A 16,306-nucleotide genomic window follows, 5' to 3' on the forward strand; every position below is an offset into this window, starting at 1 on the left:
GCGTTGGTGTGTTCCTCTCAAATGAGTGATGATTGCTCTCGGAGTGAAGTTGCCTATGTATCACATTACCATTCATTGTTTACAATTTGTTATTGTGTGTGCGTCACAGGTGTCCAGAGAAAGGTCCCAAAACCAGGTGTTGGTACAGTAGAGACATCATCAACAGAGCAATCCAGCGGAGGGCTGATTTCAAGCTCTCACCTCCGACTGATTGGTCACAGCCTGAAATTGAAGACGACGATCAATGCTTGACAGTGGTAACCCATCTTTTGTCTCTCTCTCTCTTATGGAGGAATCAGTGTTGTTGTTGCAGTACTGCAGATATGGAGGATTGTGCGGATTTGAATGAAGTCCTAGATGAAAACACAGCAGTAGAATCCTGAAGCGTCTGCATACTAATTACAATGAGATCTATTTTGCTTCAAATGAGCATGCAGCCTTTTGCTCTTGTAGTGGCTACTTTAACGTATCACATCATAATGAAAAAACACGCTATGATTTAATACACAAGTCAAATGTTCTTTTAAAATGTAAAGCTCAAATATAGGCCAATTGATTGATTATAATGCAAATTATAGAAACATCAACATAAATGTTACATATTTATAGAATCTAGTGCCGAGTGGAGCTGCAGAAAAATGAATCACACAGGAGGTTTGATGATGTAAGACCAGGGGAAGATATATTTCCACCTCTCAATCATCTCTCTATAGACAAGAATAATCCAGCTGCTGAAGTCAGCATAAAAAATTGCCATTTCTGCCCTATCACCTTCTTCAGGGAGTGTCATAAATGTCTGAACATCTGTTATTTAATACAACACAGTACAAAACAATCATTGTTAAAGGCAGTGAACAGTATTGCACCCCACATTTATTTGCAGTATTCACACTTCCTCTCACACTCTCCATATTACAGCCAGACAAAAATATAACTGTTGCGTGTAGGACACAACCATTAAGCAACCTGCAAGTGTACATTTCAAGGGCCTATTGTTTTCTAAAATTCCTAATGCAGGATGGGGGATTGAGGTCTTTACAGTAATTGCATATACTAAGTCTGGACAATTCATAGATAAAATGTAAAAGGCTCAGTTATACAGATATGACTATGTACATCTTAAAAACAATTTAACCATTTGTGTTACAGATATGTCCTACAAAATATGTTCACTCAGTAGTCTTGCAAAGTGTTCTGGGTGATTTCTCCTAAGGTAAGCATGCATTTTTCCTTCAACACGCTTATCTCCAGTCAGACCTGTAAAAAGAAAGAACATATTTAGAGATTAGCAACATATGTCATATTGCAGGTATATAATGACTCTGAATGACTTAAGGATTGGGCAGTTTGACAGGTTTGAGCTCACCCAGCTTTCCAGCCGTTCTCTGAATCTTGTTCAGGGCCGACTGCATATCTCCTCCCTCTGGAAGTAGGACCTCTATCTCCCCCACATGGAAGCCAAAGTCAGCTTCATCAAGATCTACCTGCACCCCTTCTTCCTCTAAAGTAAACGACTTCCTCACTGTTGTAAACTCTGCAAAGCACACAAGATTATTTCTGCTCATCCAAGACTCCTCCTCTTGCGAGGGGCTCGTCTCCGTCTCACTGTCCTCACAAACGTCTTTTATGACCTCTTTAACTCTCAGTTGAATTTCAGGCAGATTTGTTATCTCCTTGTAGCGGGAACACATTGCTGCTGGTCTAGATTGTTCTCCAGACGTCTCTTCTGCCTTGTCCGCTGTTGTTGGGCACTTCAGCTCCCAGCACCCTTTACGTTTACGCAGCCACATGTCTTTCAAAGTAAGGTCAAACTTTGGGGTGTCAAAGTACTGGTCACAAAATTGACGTTGACCAAGACACACTGCTGAATAGAAAAGAGGAAGAGAAATGATTATTGAAAAAAAGTATAACTAAATATAAAAAACTAACGAGGCTGATTCTGATTATTTAAACGTCATTATTAGCAAGAGACAGATGGCCAGTGTCACTGCAGTTACAGTGCAATCCACAGCAATTAGTATCATTAAATTCCTTCAGTGAAGATTTAAAAATGGATGTGGATCAAAGCATCATGTAAATGCCTCAGTTCATAATTTACACATGAGTAATGTTGTAGTAGACAAATTAAACACATACCCCCGATCTCCTCCAGGGTTTTCAGAGTGTCGGCATTGCACACAAATTTTCTCTCCACTTCAACACTCATCTGAAATAACAGAACAAGATCAACACCAACAATACTGTATGGTCACAAATACAACTGAAGATATGATAATCATCTGTATGGTAAGAATACTTAGAGGCAGGTGTAAGTTTTTTATATGAGAATTATAAGATTATATATAATGAGAAATGTGCTTTATACATACAAAATAAAAAATTAAATGTATCAATACGAATAAACTCCCAGAAATTAAACAATCTAAATAATTCAAAATGTTATTCCATTTAACTTGTTAGTGTAACATGATTTTAACAAAGGTATGCACGACTAATCAGAGATGGAAAAAGTACTCAGATCTTGTACTTGAGTAAAATTAGAAGTACCAGAGTGTAGGAATACTCTGATACAAGTAAAAGTCCTGCATTCAAAATGTTACTTGAGTAAGAGTACAAAAGTATTAGCATCAAAATATATTTATAGTACTTAAAGTAAAAGTACTCATTGTGCAGATTGACCCATTCCACAATAATATATATAATATGTTTTATAATGATTGATCATTAAAGTGTTATCAAAGCTGGTAAAGTTGCAGTTAGTTTTAATGACTTTGTATACTGCAGGGTAGCTTGTGAATTTACTCCAGGTGTAACTAAAGCCTGATTTAAGAGTTGATTATATTTCACATCATTAATCAAAATCTGCAAAGTAATTAAATAAGTGGAGTAAAAGTACACAATTTACCTCTTACATGTAGTGGAATAGAAGTACAACGTAGCATAACATGGATATTTACGTGAGTATTTTTTGAATATTCAAGTAAAATAGAAGTATCTCAAAATTGTACTCAAGTACAGTACTTGAGTAAATTTATAGTTTCGTAACACCACTGCGAGCAATAAACACAACAACAATGTTATACACTCCTTCTGTAACATAACCTTGGTTGCTTTTGCGTTTAGCAAAATACATTACGTTAAGTATAATTTCATTTTAAAGCTCTACTGCAAACTGTCTGTAAATGCTCCAAACTAAACTGTTATTGTTGTAACAACTGTGCTATTTAGTAATGTCGCAGCAGAGCTCAAGCAGCCACACCTGTCATCATGCACAAGCTCGAAGCTGCTGCATAAGTAGATCAAGTAAAATCACCAAATTGAACTAGAGAGCAGCAAATACCACCATCAAAGTAGAAAACATTACATTCACACACCTTCACAAGTCAAGTCCTAATGTGCATATAATTCGGCACCAAAAAGCCAGCGAGACAATCAATCAGCAGCACAAACACGTCAGCGCAGTTTATTTTGCACAGGCGTAATTGGAGACACCTTTCAGGGTATTCAGGAACATCACTTCCTGTCCCGGTAACGCAGGGGCATACAGATGGTGCAGTTTTAATCCCCTCTGCTTCATAAATATTTATTCCACATACTCGACTGTTTATGTGCGCCACACCTATCATTTCATTGAATTGAAAACAAGTGATAAACCGCTCTCATAGTGCTGCGTAGGGGCTCTGCAGTCACACCTCCATTATTCAGCTTTAATTAACTCGTCACACTCTCTGTGACAATCCAATTTGGCAGAATGGGGACTCATTTTTTATTCACCTTTTAATATAAAAAAGAGGGAAGATTCAGTGTAATCTAGGAATCGACACACTTTTTGGGAAAAAAATTATAATGCATTTTTTCATGCCTTCTCTTTATTGCTCAATTATGAATCCAGGATTCATTAATACTCTCTATTATCTGCGGGGTTACATAAGGGATTTGATAGCTGTCCCCTTCTGAATGTCAGCAATCAGCCTTGGGGGGAGCTGTGGTCTGTTTACTATAGGGAAGAGGGGAAGGAGAGAGGGATAGGGCGAATGAAGGGAGGGGGAGAACAGGAGAGCGAGAGAGAGGGAGGGAGAGAGAGAGAGAGAGAGAGGGAGGGCAGGCAAGAAAACTTTTCAGTTCTGAGGAGCCACGGAGGAAGCGTGTGTGTGTGTGCGTGCTGGAGCGGCGACCATGCAGGTAAAAACGCATTAGCTAATTGCTCTGAACTTAATTAAACGTCTTTCGCGATCGGTTAATTGTGCTGATTTGAACGGGGAGAGTGGCCTGCGACTGATAGAGGATCGAGCAAACGACGGATCGTGCCCCATACTAATCCGATCCCATATAGAATCCAACATTAAATCCAAACTTTTTTCTACCTCCCGTCTCTCTCTTCGCCTCCCTACACCACCCCCATCGTCGAGGCGACCGCTGCGCACGTACTCCGCTTCAAGTAGCTTTTCAGCGTTTAATTCGTTCGCCAATTACGGCTCGAATCTGTTAAAATGATAGTTTAAATGGCCATGTGTTGCACCGTAAGTATTTAAGGTATGAATTTGAGCGCTAGGACGCGTCAAAAGGGGGTCTGCTGGGCGGCGAGGGAGGAGGGGGAGCGAGTGTTTTCTAACACATCTGTAAACGGAGCCCACGTTCATTAATTAAATGGCTTTAGTCCGACTAGGCCTCAATTTGCGCTGTTGAGCAGCAGGCGGCGGGCGGAGTAACACTACATACCCGACTGTCAGCCCACAATCAGAGGGGTAAGGAAATAACTCGAGGCCGAGGTTTTTGATCAGCGCTAGTGTGAGTATTTTGTATCCTGGGTGAACTCGGTGTATCGGAGCTGCAGTTCCCACCTGGACCAGGCAGAGTTTGCGGAGAGCAGCCAGTTGGAGACAGTTTGAGGAGCGGTTAATTATCTCTGCTAACAGGCTAGCTAGCAAAGTGACACGACTGTTATTAGCTGTTTAGCTGTTTATTAATGTAATGACCGTCTGGGCTCAAACGAGAGCGACATTGTGCATGCGACTGTACTGTGTTTTGCAGTTTCTGAGAAGTGTCTGGCTATCACTGCGGTGTTATTTTCAGTAAACTAACAGCTAACCAGCATTTGTACAAACACGACTGTAATGCGACGTTACAGGGGGGCTTCTAAACCTCACGTTAGCTTGCTAGCTAATTGATTCATCGCTGTTCGGCATAGCTAATTAGACTGCTCATTAATTGGCCAACTATCAGCAGAGATATGTCAAACTGGTTATTATATCTTGGCTTTCAAATCTGAAACTCGACTTCAGGAGCTTTTAGACACGATATAAACCGCAGATATAGACTTTTCTAAACATTATCTGCTCATATTACCCTGCTAGCTTGCTAATTGGCATGACGAGGAAGTGAGCTTTGTAGCTGTGTTGGTATTTCTCCTCATGGGCGAGGATTGCTGTCTTGGTTGCATCTTGGATCACGAAAGCTTGCAGAAAAATACATCAAAGCTGCGTGGTGAAATTCAGACCAGTGGTCTATTTTGACTTCCTTATAACTGAGTGGGAGGGAGTAACAGTTATTTGATTACGCACGTCGAGCTTCAGATCATATTTAATATATTGGCCACGTTACTTGTTCAAAACTGTGGGGAAATAAGTGTTTCCACAGACTGTGTACTCTTAGTTGTCAAGCAGTGCATGTTATGATCTGGATTGAGCGTTACTCCAAATGTCCTGTAAATGTGATACATTAGTTTGCTGAATGTGAGATTGATTTCAAAGCCTTATTAAACAGTCTAGTATTTAGAATTCTCAAAGGTGCAATGTAAACCCTTCTGAAAGCATTAGGTGGGTACTAATTTACATGCCAAAGATGTAATGTAAACAATTGCATTATTGTGTAATTTGACACGGTCATTGAAGACTAAGTGTTGGGAACCTCCCTAAACAACAAAGTTAATGTCAGAGACCTTTTTTAATTATGAAATACTGATCTAGGAATAGTTTTACTGGTAAAAGGGACACAGCATACCTATTGAAGGCTATGTTAAATTGCCTCAGATTGTTGGTTCCAATAGTTAAAACGCTTGTTACATTATATATATTTATCACAATGGTTTGCTTTTATCTTTTGGGGGTGCTACTCTTTTTCTGATGTTGTTGAAATTACTTAATTTACTTTTTATTCTGCAATTGTGATGAATAATAAGAACAGACCCAGAAAGTGTAGCATTCCTTAACATCTTCCATGTACTTCCTTTCTTGTCAGGCGGAGTCTGGAGAGACATTTAGCACTGAAAGCAATGGAGTGGCTGAGTGGCTGTGCCCCCTGTGCCAAAAAGGGCAACCCAACAGATCCTGCCTGTCTCTACATCTCACTGAGCAACACAGCGTACTTCCATCTTGTGTCGACAATCTGCTGGACATTGTAAGTATGCCCGGGCACCCTAGTCTCAAAGTGTAAAACCTAATTGCTTTGGGTTGTACATAAAATATATGCATAGTGTTTAATGAGCCCACTTGTTGCCGACTGATATACAGGGGTTGGACCAAATATCACATGCATTGCAATGCTGTAGCTCTGCAGTAAATAGAAATGATGTGATAAGGAAAATTGCATTAGCAAAGACGAACAGGGGTCACAGATTGTCAACGACTTTTAAAATAACTTTTATAAAACATATGAGCTTTACCAAATAAGTACTCACTGCTGATGTACTGTATGATAATTTGTTTCTGTTACTTTGTCCTCCCTATGTTGTATATTTTATGTTAGATACAAAACGATCCCTCAGACATACGGATAACCTTATTTGTCCCCTGGTTTGAGAGACACAAGTAAGATTGGTTACATAAAGGCTATGCATTTGACCTTTTTATTTAACACAAATGTTTATCCTAGGATGTTACCATATGTATTTACATAGTTTAGTGCTCATTAATATTCACATCTTAGTGTTTTGTTGAAGCTGGTCTTTTACATTTTTAATTAAACTTTCCTCAGCCAACAATTTTATATTTACTTTTTGGATTTTTTTCACACAATCAGGAACAAAAATACACTTAAAGTTTTTCTGCATCGTCTGTCAATTATATATATTTTTTTCAATTAATAATCTTGTCAGAAATAGTGAAAAATGTCCCTCAGTTATTCAAAGTCAAAGATGATGTCTTTTAAATGATTTGTCAATCCTAAACTATAATGTAAATGTAATTTAAGTATTAATGGATTATCCATATAGTTGCTAAAGAATCTTCTGTCCATCGACTACCGATTAGTTACCTAATCATTACTTCTCTATTAATTAGTGTGAATGGGGACTGGGTTGTTTCTGTTCATCACTTATTTATGCAGATTGACAGGCCAAGTTATTTAGATTGTTTCATTGTTTAAATGAGTGTTAAAATTATTGATTGAGTAGAGATCAAATCATCACCACAATTAATACACTGTTTGCATGGGTGGAGGACAATTTAGCACGTTAAATTCAAAGAAATAGAAGGAATGTCATTGGTGGATGAAATGATCAAAGACCTTAATTTATGCCTTTAGGGTAATTTGTAAATTAAAGAGTTGCCAAGCTTGCTATGTGTAATATAACCGCACATCAATGAGTCCCGCCCAAATGTTGTGCTGCTCAAAAGCCACACAGCATTTAGCTCATCTGAAAGGAACCGTCAGTTAGGTTTGCTATGAGAATTTTGCTGACACTCCCTTTCATTTTCTTCCAACAGGCTGTTATAAAACAGGGTTCCAGTAGAGGAGAAGGAAACAAAAGTGATCTTAAGTCTTCAGGTGAGTGTGACAAATACTTTGAAATCATGGCATCATTGAGCACTGTAGTAACACACATGCATGGTTTTCTTTATGTTCTTATAATAACACTGTAATTACCAACCTTTTTTTATCCAGCTAAACCCTAATTACTCTATAATATAGATATGTGTGGCTCTTTAATTGGGTTGTGACAATTCAAAAGTATATAAATAAAAACCAAGGACAAGCATTGACAATGAAAACTTGCAGATAATGTGGGTTAAAAGGTTGATGAGCCGGATAACTTTTATTCTGTCCTGTATTTGTGTTTGTTCTGTTCGACCTCAGCTTAGTAGAACATACAAATGAAACATGTGTTTTTATTTTCACCAGGTGCTGAATCTTCCCAACTGAAGCACGCTGAAGTCAGCGCAGATCCCTGCCAATCTAGTGAGAGTTCAGACGCCACCCAGACGCCTGGAGACAAAGAGATGGAGGAAGAGAGAATAACGGAACCGGAGGGAGGCGACGCTGAGTCAGTGCCAGAAGAGGAGGGAAATCAACTCCCAGGAGCCAAACGGCAAAATACAACTGAAAACACAGAAATCCCAGACACTAGGGACAATTCAGTTAAAAATGGTGTGCAAGCTGAAAATAACACCCAGTCATTCAAATGCAATGCCTGCCAGGAAACTTTTCCCGGCAAAACTGCCTTGAAAGTTCATTACAACTCTGCATCCCACATTCAGAGGATGACAAAAGGCCCTGCAAAACAAGGTGGGGACCTCGATCCCCCAGCTTCCTCGTTTCCTTTCCTTTCTCGGCCATATGTATTATACAAACCCTACCAGTGTGCTACATGTCACGTCTCTTACAATCATGCCATCACCCTTGAGAGCCATATGAAATCTGTCTTGCACCAGACCCGTAGCAGAAATGCAAAAAGCGCACTTGCCACTGCTAGTTTGGGAGGAACCACCACCGGTGTTTTAAACACTGAAGTGACCACATCTGGAAGTGGAACCAGTCAGTTAGTTACCACCACCAACTGTGCTGCTCCTGGGACCTTAATGGTGACTACTACAAAAGAGGGAGAGCAGATTCAAACGTCTCAAGTAGCTCCCTCCCTCCTCACGTCCCCCGTGGCCTCAGCTCAGGCAGTCTCAGCCTTTCTCACCCTTCTCACATCTAGCCCCAACAACCTCCCACACTCTCTCCTCCCCTCCCTGTTTGCAGCTGGTGCTGTTCCTGGTGCCGCCGTGCCTCAGCTCGTGCCTCAGCCTCAAATGGTCCTGCCCTTGATCTTGAATGGGCTCCAAGCCCAAACCCAGCAGCACCAAGAGAACCAGCAAGGCCAGCTCCTAACCCAGTGTCTGCCATTTGTAGGTCTGAGCACAGCACAGCAGGCTCTCTTAACCCAAAGACTTAACAGCTTACAAAACCTGTGGCCCTCTGCAGGAGTTCAAACAAACATGCAGCCCTGCCTGGAAGAGCAAAAACAGACTATAAAGTGTGAGAAAGAACAAAAAGAGCTGGACAGTGATTTGACAGTTGAAGAGAATGGCTCGGATCACATCAAGGACAGCAATAGCCTGACTACGGAGGACAGTAACAAATCTGCACAGTGTCCCAATATAGAAGTCAAAGGGAAGTTTGAGAATAAGGAAGACAATGGAAAGGCACATAGAGATAGCACAACAGATGGAGACAGCTCGACTAATCAGTTGGACCTGGAAGGTGATAGAGAGGCTAGCCTGAATCTCTCCCCAGTGGGCACAGACAAGAGCCTCCGCAATAAGAATCTCTCGCCTTCTGCATCTGTGGCCAGCAACTCAAGCTCAAGTCCTTTAAATTTAAATCTTACACTTAGCCCTGATTCTACCCCTCAAAAATCACAATCTGGCACTAGCCCTTGTGGCTCTCTCGGCACCCCAAAATCCAGCCCAAACACAATTGCCTTAACGAAGAACCGAACTCGAGGCCATCGTAATGAAATGCGATTCATTTATGCAGACCTTCCAATGCTGTCAGAGTTCCAGTCGGAGGTTCTCTGGGCGTTTTTTGAGTCGCGCAGTGAGGCTGATGCTGCAAGTCCTCCCCGTGAGGACTGTGAGGCGCTGGGCAGAGAAGTAGGGCTTTCTGAGGAAGACGTACGTAGGTGGTTGAGCCAAGCCAGACATCTAAAACAAAGGCAGAGGGCCACAGGCTTACAACACCTGCAACGCTTGGCAGGATTTACAAGGCATTCCCAAAGTTCAGACAATGACTATGATGACGAGGAGAGCTCACTGGTAATAGCAGAAGATGATATTGAACCATCAGGTAGCCACGCAATGGATTTGTCTAGAACAGGAGGGAAACGCAGACAGAGGAATTTGGGAAGGAGAGGTCGGGGGGATTCCTGTCTCACTTCGGACTCAGAAAATGAGGTGTACACCTCCATCATTGTGTCTGATGAGGAAAGTCAGAATGGATCTTTAAGGGGGGGCCCTGAGAGCCCTGCTAAAGACGGAGAGTCCGAAGTGGGGGTTGGAGGAAAGGTTTTGCGCTCTACAACCGTGTTTCTATCTGATGCAGAGGATGAGTATGAAAATGAGGAGAATGAAGGGGGTCCAAGGGCAAAAAGAAAAAAACTGAAGGGGGAGTTTGATCAGGTGGAGGTGAAGAAGGAGAGACAGGACTCTGATGTTGATCTCGAGTTGGAGGCCCAAGGGGATCCTCCAGGTTCACAGTCCCACGCTGAAATTCCAACCAGTGCCCTCCACTCACTTCCCCTGTCCCTTGCTCCTTTTTCTACTCAGTTCCTCAGCCCCTATGTCCTCTCTCTTACTCCTACACTGCTTGATGGGTGCAAGTTACCCCTCTTCCCTAACCCACCGACAATTACACGCTTCTCCAGCTCCCTTCTCTCGCCTTCCCTCTCATCACACAGCCAAACTTCCCACTACCTGTCTAATGGTGGTGACTGTGAGTCTGCCCTGGATCTCAGCATGGGAAAAAATAACTCAAAATCTGCTTCTTCCTCATCATCTCTGGCTGATAAAATTGCAGCACAAAAGGGACAACTGCTGGATGGCCTTGGCTTGAGGCCAACCTCCAAAGGTCTGGTAGTAGTCCAGGTGAAACCTGAACCTATTAATTCCATGTCCTCCAACGGCATGAGTCTGATAAACTATAACAACATGTCAAAGTCTAGTATCTACATGAGAGCAGCAGAGAAAATGAATGCCACACTATTGGAAAGAGAGCGAGAAAAGGAGAGGGAGCAAGATCAGCAGCAGAGGAAGTCCAAAGGCAAAAGGTATCGGGATATGAGGCGTTCAAGAACCATCATTCAAGCTGAACAACTTGACATTCTGTATGGCTGCTATTTCAAAGACCCGAATCCTGGGAAACATGAGTTTGAACAGATTTCAGAATGGGTCCATCTTCCAAAGAAGGTGGTCCAGATTTGGTTCCAGAACATGAGGGCCAGGGAACGAAAGGGCGAGGTCCGATTCATCAGTGATGGGACGCTGGCAGCGGTTGGAAAACCTCTAATCAAGTTTACCTGGCCTCTTTCCAAACCCATTTTCTCCAACAAACCTGCTCCAAATAATACTGGGTGCATCACAACTACTCCTATTGTGCGCACCCTCATTAAGACGGAGAGAGAGCCAGTAAAGGAGCTGGCCAACCCTGTTATGGGGAAAAAAATATGCCCAGTTCCTATCAAGCCTAGGGAAGTTTCCTTAGTTTCCTCTACCACAGTCTCTCCTGTGAGCAGCAGTGCTTCTGCAGTGCCAAAGACCAAGCTCGAAACCACCAGCAACGTCCCCATGGTCAAAGTTGTACCCAAAATGATCACGCCTGTCCTTTTATCCCCACCCAAGGATCCAATCCCCATTGCACCAAGACCGGCCCAGAAAAGAAAGCTAGAAGACGAGAGTGAAGAAGAAAAGACTGACGATGAGAGGGACAATGACATTGAGATGGGTTCTGGGCCAGGAACCACTAACCGCATGGTGCCCAAGCTGCCCACCGCCCTCATCAACAACAGGCCCCCCGCCATGACAGTGGTGCCACAAAAACAGAACGGGCTCAGCTACTGGACCCCCAAGGTTCCCATTAAGATCAACACTTTATCACGAGAACAGCTGGCTCTTCCGAAACACTCGTCTCCTCGTACCATTCCCCCTCCTCCCACCCCCAGCATTGCACCAGTTAGCCCCAATACCCCCATCTCTGCCAAAGTGGCCAGCCCCTCCACCCCGGTCGTAGCTATATCAAGTCCAACAGAAAGCAAATTTCACTCCAGCCGAAGGCCACGCACACACCTGTCCTGCCTACAGCTGTCCATACTGCAGTCCTGTTACGAGACCTGCGCCCACCCTAATGCGATGGAGTGTGAGGCCATCGGCACCGAGCTCAACCTGCCGCTCAAGGTGGTGCAGATCTGGTTTCAAAACACAAGAGCCAAGGAGAAGCGCTGGAGGTTGCAGCAAGAGAAAATGGTAAGTGGGCAAGGAGACGTAGTATCTGTACAGTATTTTTCAAGTTCTTTGGTACAATATCATTGTTTATAGGGTAATGTAGGTCACTGCTATCCCATTGCTGCTGTGCACCTTTTTTATTCTAAAGCTGGGCAATATCTATTATCAGATATTGACTTTCAGTAAGTCTTAGAAAAAACTTGAATGACCCCAAATGAGCAATACGTGGTACAGCAGAGTAAACAACGATTCAACATAACCTTGCTGGAGGTTGCAACAGTGCAGGGGAAGGGCATATTGTGGTGCTTTCACTGTTATTGTTTTACAAACTTATAATAAATGAGAGATTTCAAGTAGATTTTTTATTAAAAATAATTAAAGTGTTTGCCCTACACATTTAAAGCTTTGTGATGTGGAGCAGATGTGACATACATTTCCCATATTATGATGTACATCTCTGTAGGTTAAATATTCATATTGAGAATTTAATTTCAAGGACCCGGCACTGCTCGTTTCAAGTGTTTTTTGTGGGTTTTTTCATCTGAAAGCAAAATGTTTATAAGCCTGAAGTACTCTACTGCTGTCACTCAGTGTTGGTAATCTAGTTTAGTAATACTCTTACCAAAACTGACTTTTTTTAAATTAATTTTTATACAAATTTTGCTTAGTTTGAAGTTGTCAAACAATTGGAAACACACATGTCACGTTATGAAAACAAGTCATTTCTAAAAGGTAACATTTCAGAATTCTGTGTGTAGAAATGATAGAGGGCTTCAATGTCAGCAGGTTGCTTCAAGCCCCAATTTGAATTTAAAAATATGTGACATTAAACGTATTCTTGTTTCCTTTTCCATTCCCAGTCTCCTCTGTCAGGTGGAAAAGTAGACATGAGCTCGGGAAGCTACCTGCAGTACAACGCTCTCAAAGCCAATCGTCCCATTCTTCCGAAACCAGTTCAGCTGACCGTTACTGAATCTCCAGCTTCCCCAGTGGCGGGTCAGCCAGGGCCGAAGGAGACCCTCACAGGCCGATGTGACGCCTGCAGCATCTCCTTTGAATCCCGGGCAGCGGCGAGGGCACACGTCTTCTCCCCACGTCATCTTGCAACCCTGAGAACCACTAACTTTGGCCAGCCGACGACGCTGGTCAACAAGAACGGCACCGGCTCGCAGGTCCCTCAGTCCACTCCGCTAACCAGCTCGGGAGGGGAGATGGTTATCGATTCGCCCCCACCCACGGCCACCAGCAACAGTTAAAGACTCAGATCAGGATTGGTCTGCACACTGACTATTCTTGGATCCATTTGGGCTCCTCAGATTTTAATAAAATTTGAGCACTAATCCTCAAGAGCTAATATTCTTTTAGTTTTTGAAAAACTAGCTCCCCCAGCACCCTCTATCCCTTGCTCAACCTTCACCGACTCGAACTCCGTTAATCTAAAGACTTCACCTGGAATCAAATACAACAGCAAACTCTTTCCATGCTGCTTCACACTCACTCAGATGCTGTCTTACAAGTGATGAACTCATCTCAATCCTCACTCACTTTATCCAAACATGTTTGGTCCTACTCCTGTGGTTATATATTACCCTAATTCAATTACCTTCCTATGATTTGTAAAGGCACTCAACTTTGCCATGCTTGAACTTTGCTAACCTAAAGACGGATGCAAAAGTGTTTCCTGTTTGCAAGTGGCCATTTGACGATAGGCCCGGAAACTTTTTGGGATAATAACGTGAAAAACTTGCATAAATAACTCCCAGTTTTCTCCTGTGGAATTGTTTTTCTCATGCCTACGTTCACATCTTGGGCAAATAATGCTTGGATATAATATGACTGGACTGAACCATTGGGAGAGCAAGAAGTGGTATTGACTGTCACCTTTTTTTTTATTTGCTACAGAAGTGTGATCTGAAGAGTGTTGTGTCCATTCATTGGGATAAAAAAAAATAGGTACTTTAGAGAGAATAGGGCTTTTGAATTGTCCCCATTTACATGTTAGCAGTTTTCATGACAATCCAAATAGACAGGGCAAAAGGAGAGGCTGAGGAAAGTCTCGGCATATCGCACTTTTGACACATTTTACCTAGTTTCAAATGTTTTTAAGCATTCTAATGCAAGTGTCTTTTTATGGAAAGATACATAAATGCATGTTGGATGCCTTAATATAAATCACGTGAGATAAATGGATTTTTGCTAGTCTAATAAAACCTTCTTTAGGTGTGACTATAATATTGTACAAGAAGCAGACCTGGTACATGAAGAGCTCTGTTCCAAAAGGCTTTTATATTATTGGGGGGGGGGAAAACATCTCAATGCCATTCTGTACCTAGAACATAGAAAATTCCGCCTCTAAAGTTTTCAGCACTCTTGGCCAAGGACTATAATTACATAACTACCAACTATCTTGTTTTTGCAACACATTTCTTTGATCCTGTGGATTTCCCTTTCCCTCCCAATCGTATATAGCTCATTTTGAAATGCAGCTCTTCAAACTTGTTGGGTAAAATAAATGTTTTCACCAACTGTGGGTGCGTTTTAGAAATTTGACAGCCTTAAGAAGAAACAACCCCAGGTATAAGAATTTAAGCCCAGGTGATCTTCGTATAATAGTAGTGAATTGATTTCCTCCTCACCTGGCCTGGAGGGTCAGACCAATTTAATTAATTTACGGTTTTCTTTGCCATGAATACTGTGCATAAGACATGAAATTTAAGTACTCATTTTATTTACTTCAATATTTATACAAATGCCAATAGAAGCAATTAAAAACTGATGTAACAGATTTGTTTTATTTAGGTCAAAAGCCAAGCCTCTAGAAATATGATATAACAGGGCTTGGAATGGGCTGTTTCCCATACTTTGTTCCCCACGTGTTTTGTTCTGTTCTGTTTTGATACAAAGAGTTATTAATTCTGGTCATGTAATTCTGTGACATGAGTTCTTATATTTGGAAACCATAACAAGGGAGAAAGTTGGGTATTACTAGTATCCTTAAGGGACTAACGGATACTCAAATCTTGAAAGCAAATTGGGAAACATTAAACATGTTGACTGAGAGCTATGGTGCTGTGTTGAAGGACACATAACATACTAAAGATGTTTTCCTTCAATTTAAGTTGTATATTAATGTTACTATTGATAGTTTTAACAAAATGCAAAATTAAAACATGAACTTTTGTAAAGAAATATATTAAAAAATGAACTGATATTCCAAAGTAATCCTTCCTTCGCTTTCTGTCATTCAAAAACCAAAAAGCAATCTTGAGGTCGACAGAGAGCAGGAGAGGTGTTTGTAAATGCAAACTGTAAAGGACATCCCACAGCTTGACACTTGCACTAGTCCACAATTTTTGCACAAGCTACAGACATTTCAGATGAACACAGCCATTTACACGACATTAAAGTCACTTGGTGTGGTTTTTGAAACCAGGATGGTAACAATGTCCTTTCATGAGTAATAATTTGTACTCCTGTTTGAAACTGTATCTTGTGTGTCAAGCAACCGGACTGGAGTGCTTTAGCTTCAAGACTGGGATTTCACAAACGCACACACACAGACACGGTGTTGCACTGTCCAAACTAGATAGGTTTTTATGGAGATCTGCTTTTTACTCTCTTATGTTTCATTGTCACTTTGATTATCACTATTGTTATAACTGTACTACTACTTATACGATTTTTCATTACTACCCATCACTGTTTTTTGATTATTATTGATCCATAATGGTTTTAATGCCACCTTTTTGCTCAAAAACAATATGGTATTCCTCTAATATTGAACAATAATAGTGGCAGTGGTGTTAGATTTTTGATTAAGCTTATTTTTTCTCCTCCTCACTTGTACCTGCCTTTTTTGTGTTTGGTCTCCATTATGCTTTCTTTGATATACAGAAAAAGAAATAAAATCAGTTGAACAACAAGTGTATCTGTCTGACTGCAGTGCGATTGGGGCTTTTATCTGTACTTTTTTGATGGTTTAAATTAATAATATATAAAAAAGTACATTTACAAGAGAGGCATATTTCAAATAAAGGTCACTCAGGTCACACTGGAGGAGACAATTTATATGACTCTACAGTTTACACACAGTGTGCCTGGAATTAATT

General features: G+C 41.4%; 2 protein-coding genes across 8 annotated transcripts; one reads left to right on the forward strand and one right to left on the reverse strand.

Annotated features, from left to right (window-relative positions):
* Window positions 1-1,129: 1,129 nt before the first annotated feature.
* Window positions 1,130-6,125, reverse strand: thtpa (thiamine triphosphatase). Of its 4 annotated transcripts, none has more exons than XM_079661492.1 (4): window positions 5,347-6,125; window positions 2,137-2,206; window positions 1,367-1,864; window positions 1,130-1,257 (listed from the first exon to the last, which is right to left on the reverse strand). In XM_079661492.1, exons 2-4 carry the CDS (start codon window positions 2,204-2,206, stop codon window positions 1,157-1,159), a joined length of 669 nt encoding a protein of 222 aa, XP_079517618.1. In that variant the 5' UTR covers window positions 5,347-6,125; the 3' UTR covers window positions 1,130-1,156. The 4 variants fall into 4 exon arrangements, with proteins under 4 accessions (XP_079517618.1, XP_079517620.1, XP_079517619.1 ...); XM_079661494.1 differs by having other exon boundaries at window positions 1,367-1,861; window positions 5,347-5,364; XM_079661493.1 differs by lacking the exon at window positions 5,347-6,125 and adding an exon at window positions 3,375-3,926 and having other exon boundaries at window positions 1,367-1,861.
* On the forward strand, window positions 4,040-16,120 carry zfhx2 (zinc finger homeobox 2). 4 transcript variants are annotated; one of them, XM_079661489.1, is made up of 6 exons: window positions 4,589-4,745; window positions 6,238-6,396; window positions 6,745-6,806; window positions 7,704-7,764; window positions 8,119-12,218; window positions 13,058-16,120. In XM_079661489.1, exons 5-6 carry the CDS (start codon window positions 8,217-8,219, stop codon window positions 13,451-13,453), a joined length of 4,398 nt encoding a protein of 1,465 aa, XP_079517615.1. In that variant the 5' UTR covers window positions 4,589-4,745; window positions 6,238-6,396; window positions 6,745-6,806; window positions 7,704-7,764; window positions 8,119-8,216; the 3' UTR covers window positions 13,454-16,120. The 4 variants fall into 4 exon arrangements, with proteins under 4 accessions (XP_079517614.1, XP_079517613.1, XP_079517615.1 ...); XM_079661490.1 differs by having other exon boundaries at window positions 4,606-4,788; XM_079661488.1 differs by lacking the exons at window positions 4,589-4,745; window positions 6,745-6,806 and adding an exon at window positions 4,040-4,182.
* The last annotated feature ends 186 nt before the right edge of the window (window positions 16,121-16,306 follow it).

The sequence above is a fragment of the Notothenia rossii genome, assembly GCF_949606895.1.
Source record: "Notothenia rossii genome assembly, chromosome: 12".
NCBI classification, from domain to species: Eukaryota; Metazoa; Chordata; class Actinopteri; order Perciformes; family Nototheniidae; genus Notothenia; species Notothenia rossii.

What these genes read in the sequence shown, in the direction of transcription:
- thtpa (XM_079661492.1), bottom strand. Translation starts at nt 2,206, where the DNA reads ATGAGTGTTGAAGTGGAGAGAAAATTTGTGTGCAATGCCGACACTCTG. An exon ending in AACCCTGGAGGAGATCGGGG is followed by an intron (nt 1,865 to 2,136) that starts GTATGTGTTTAA and finishes TTTTCTATTCAG; the next exon opens with CAGTGTGTCTTGGTCAACGT. An exon ending in GAGAACGGCTGGAAAGCTGG is followed by an intron (nt 1,258 to 1,366) that starts GTGAGCTCAAAC and finishes TTCTTTTTACAG; the next exon opens with GTCTGACTGGAGATAAGCGT.
- zfhx2 (XM_079661487.1), top strand. An exon ending in TCGACAATCTGCTGGACATT is followed by an intron (nt 6,397 to 7,703) that starts GTAAGTATGCCC and finishes TTCTTCCAACAG; the next exon opens with GCTGTTATAAAACAGGGTTC. An exon ending in AAGTGATCTTAAGTCTTCAG is followed by an intron (nt 7,765 to 8,118) that starts GTGAGTGTGACA and finishes TATTTTCACCAG; the next exon opens with GTGCTGAATCTTCCCAACTG.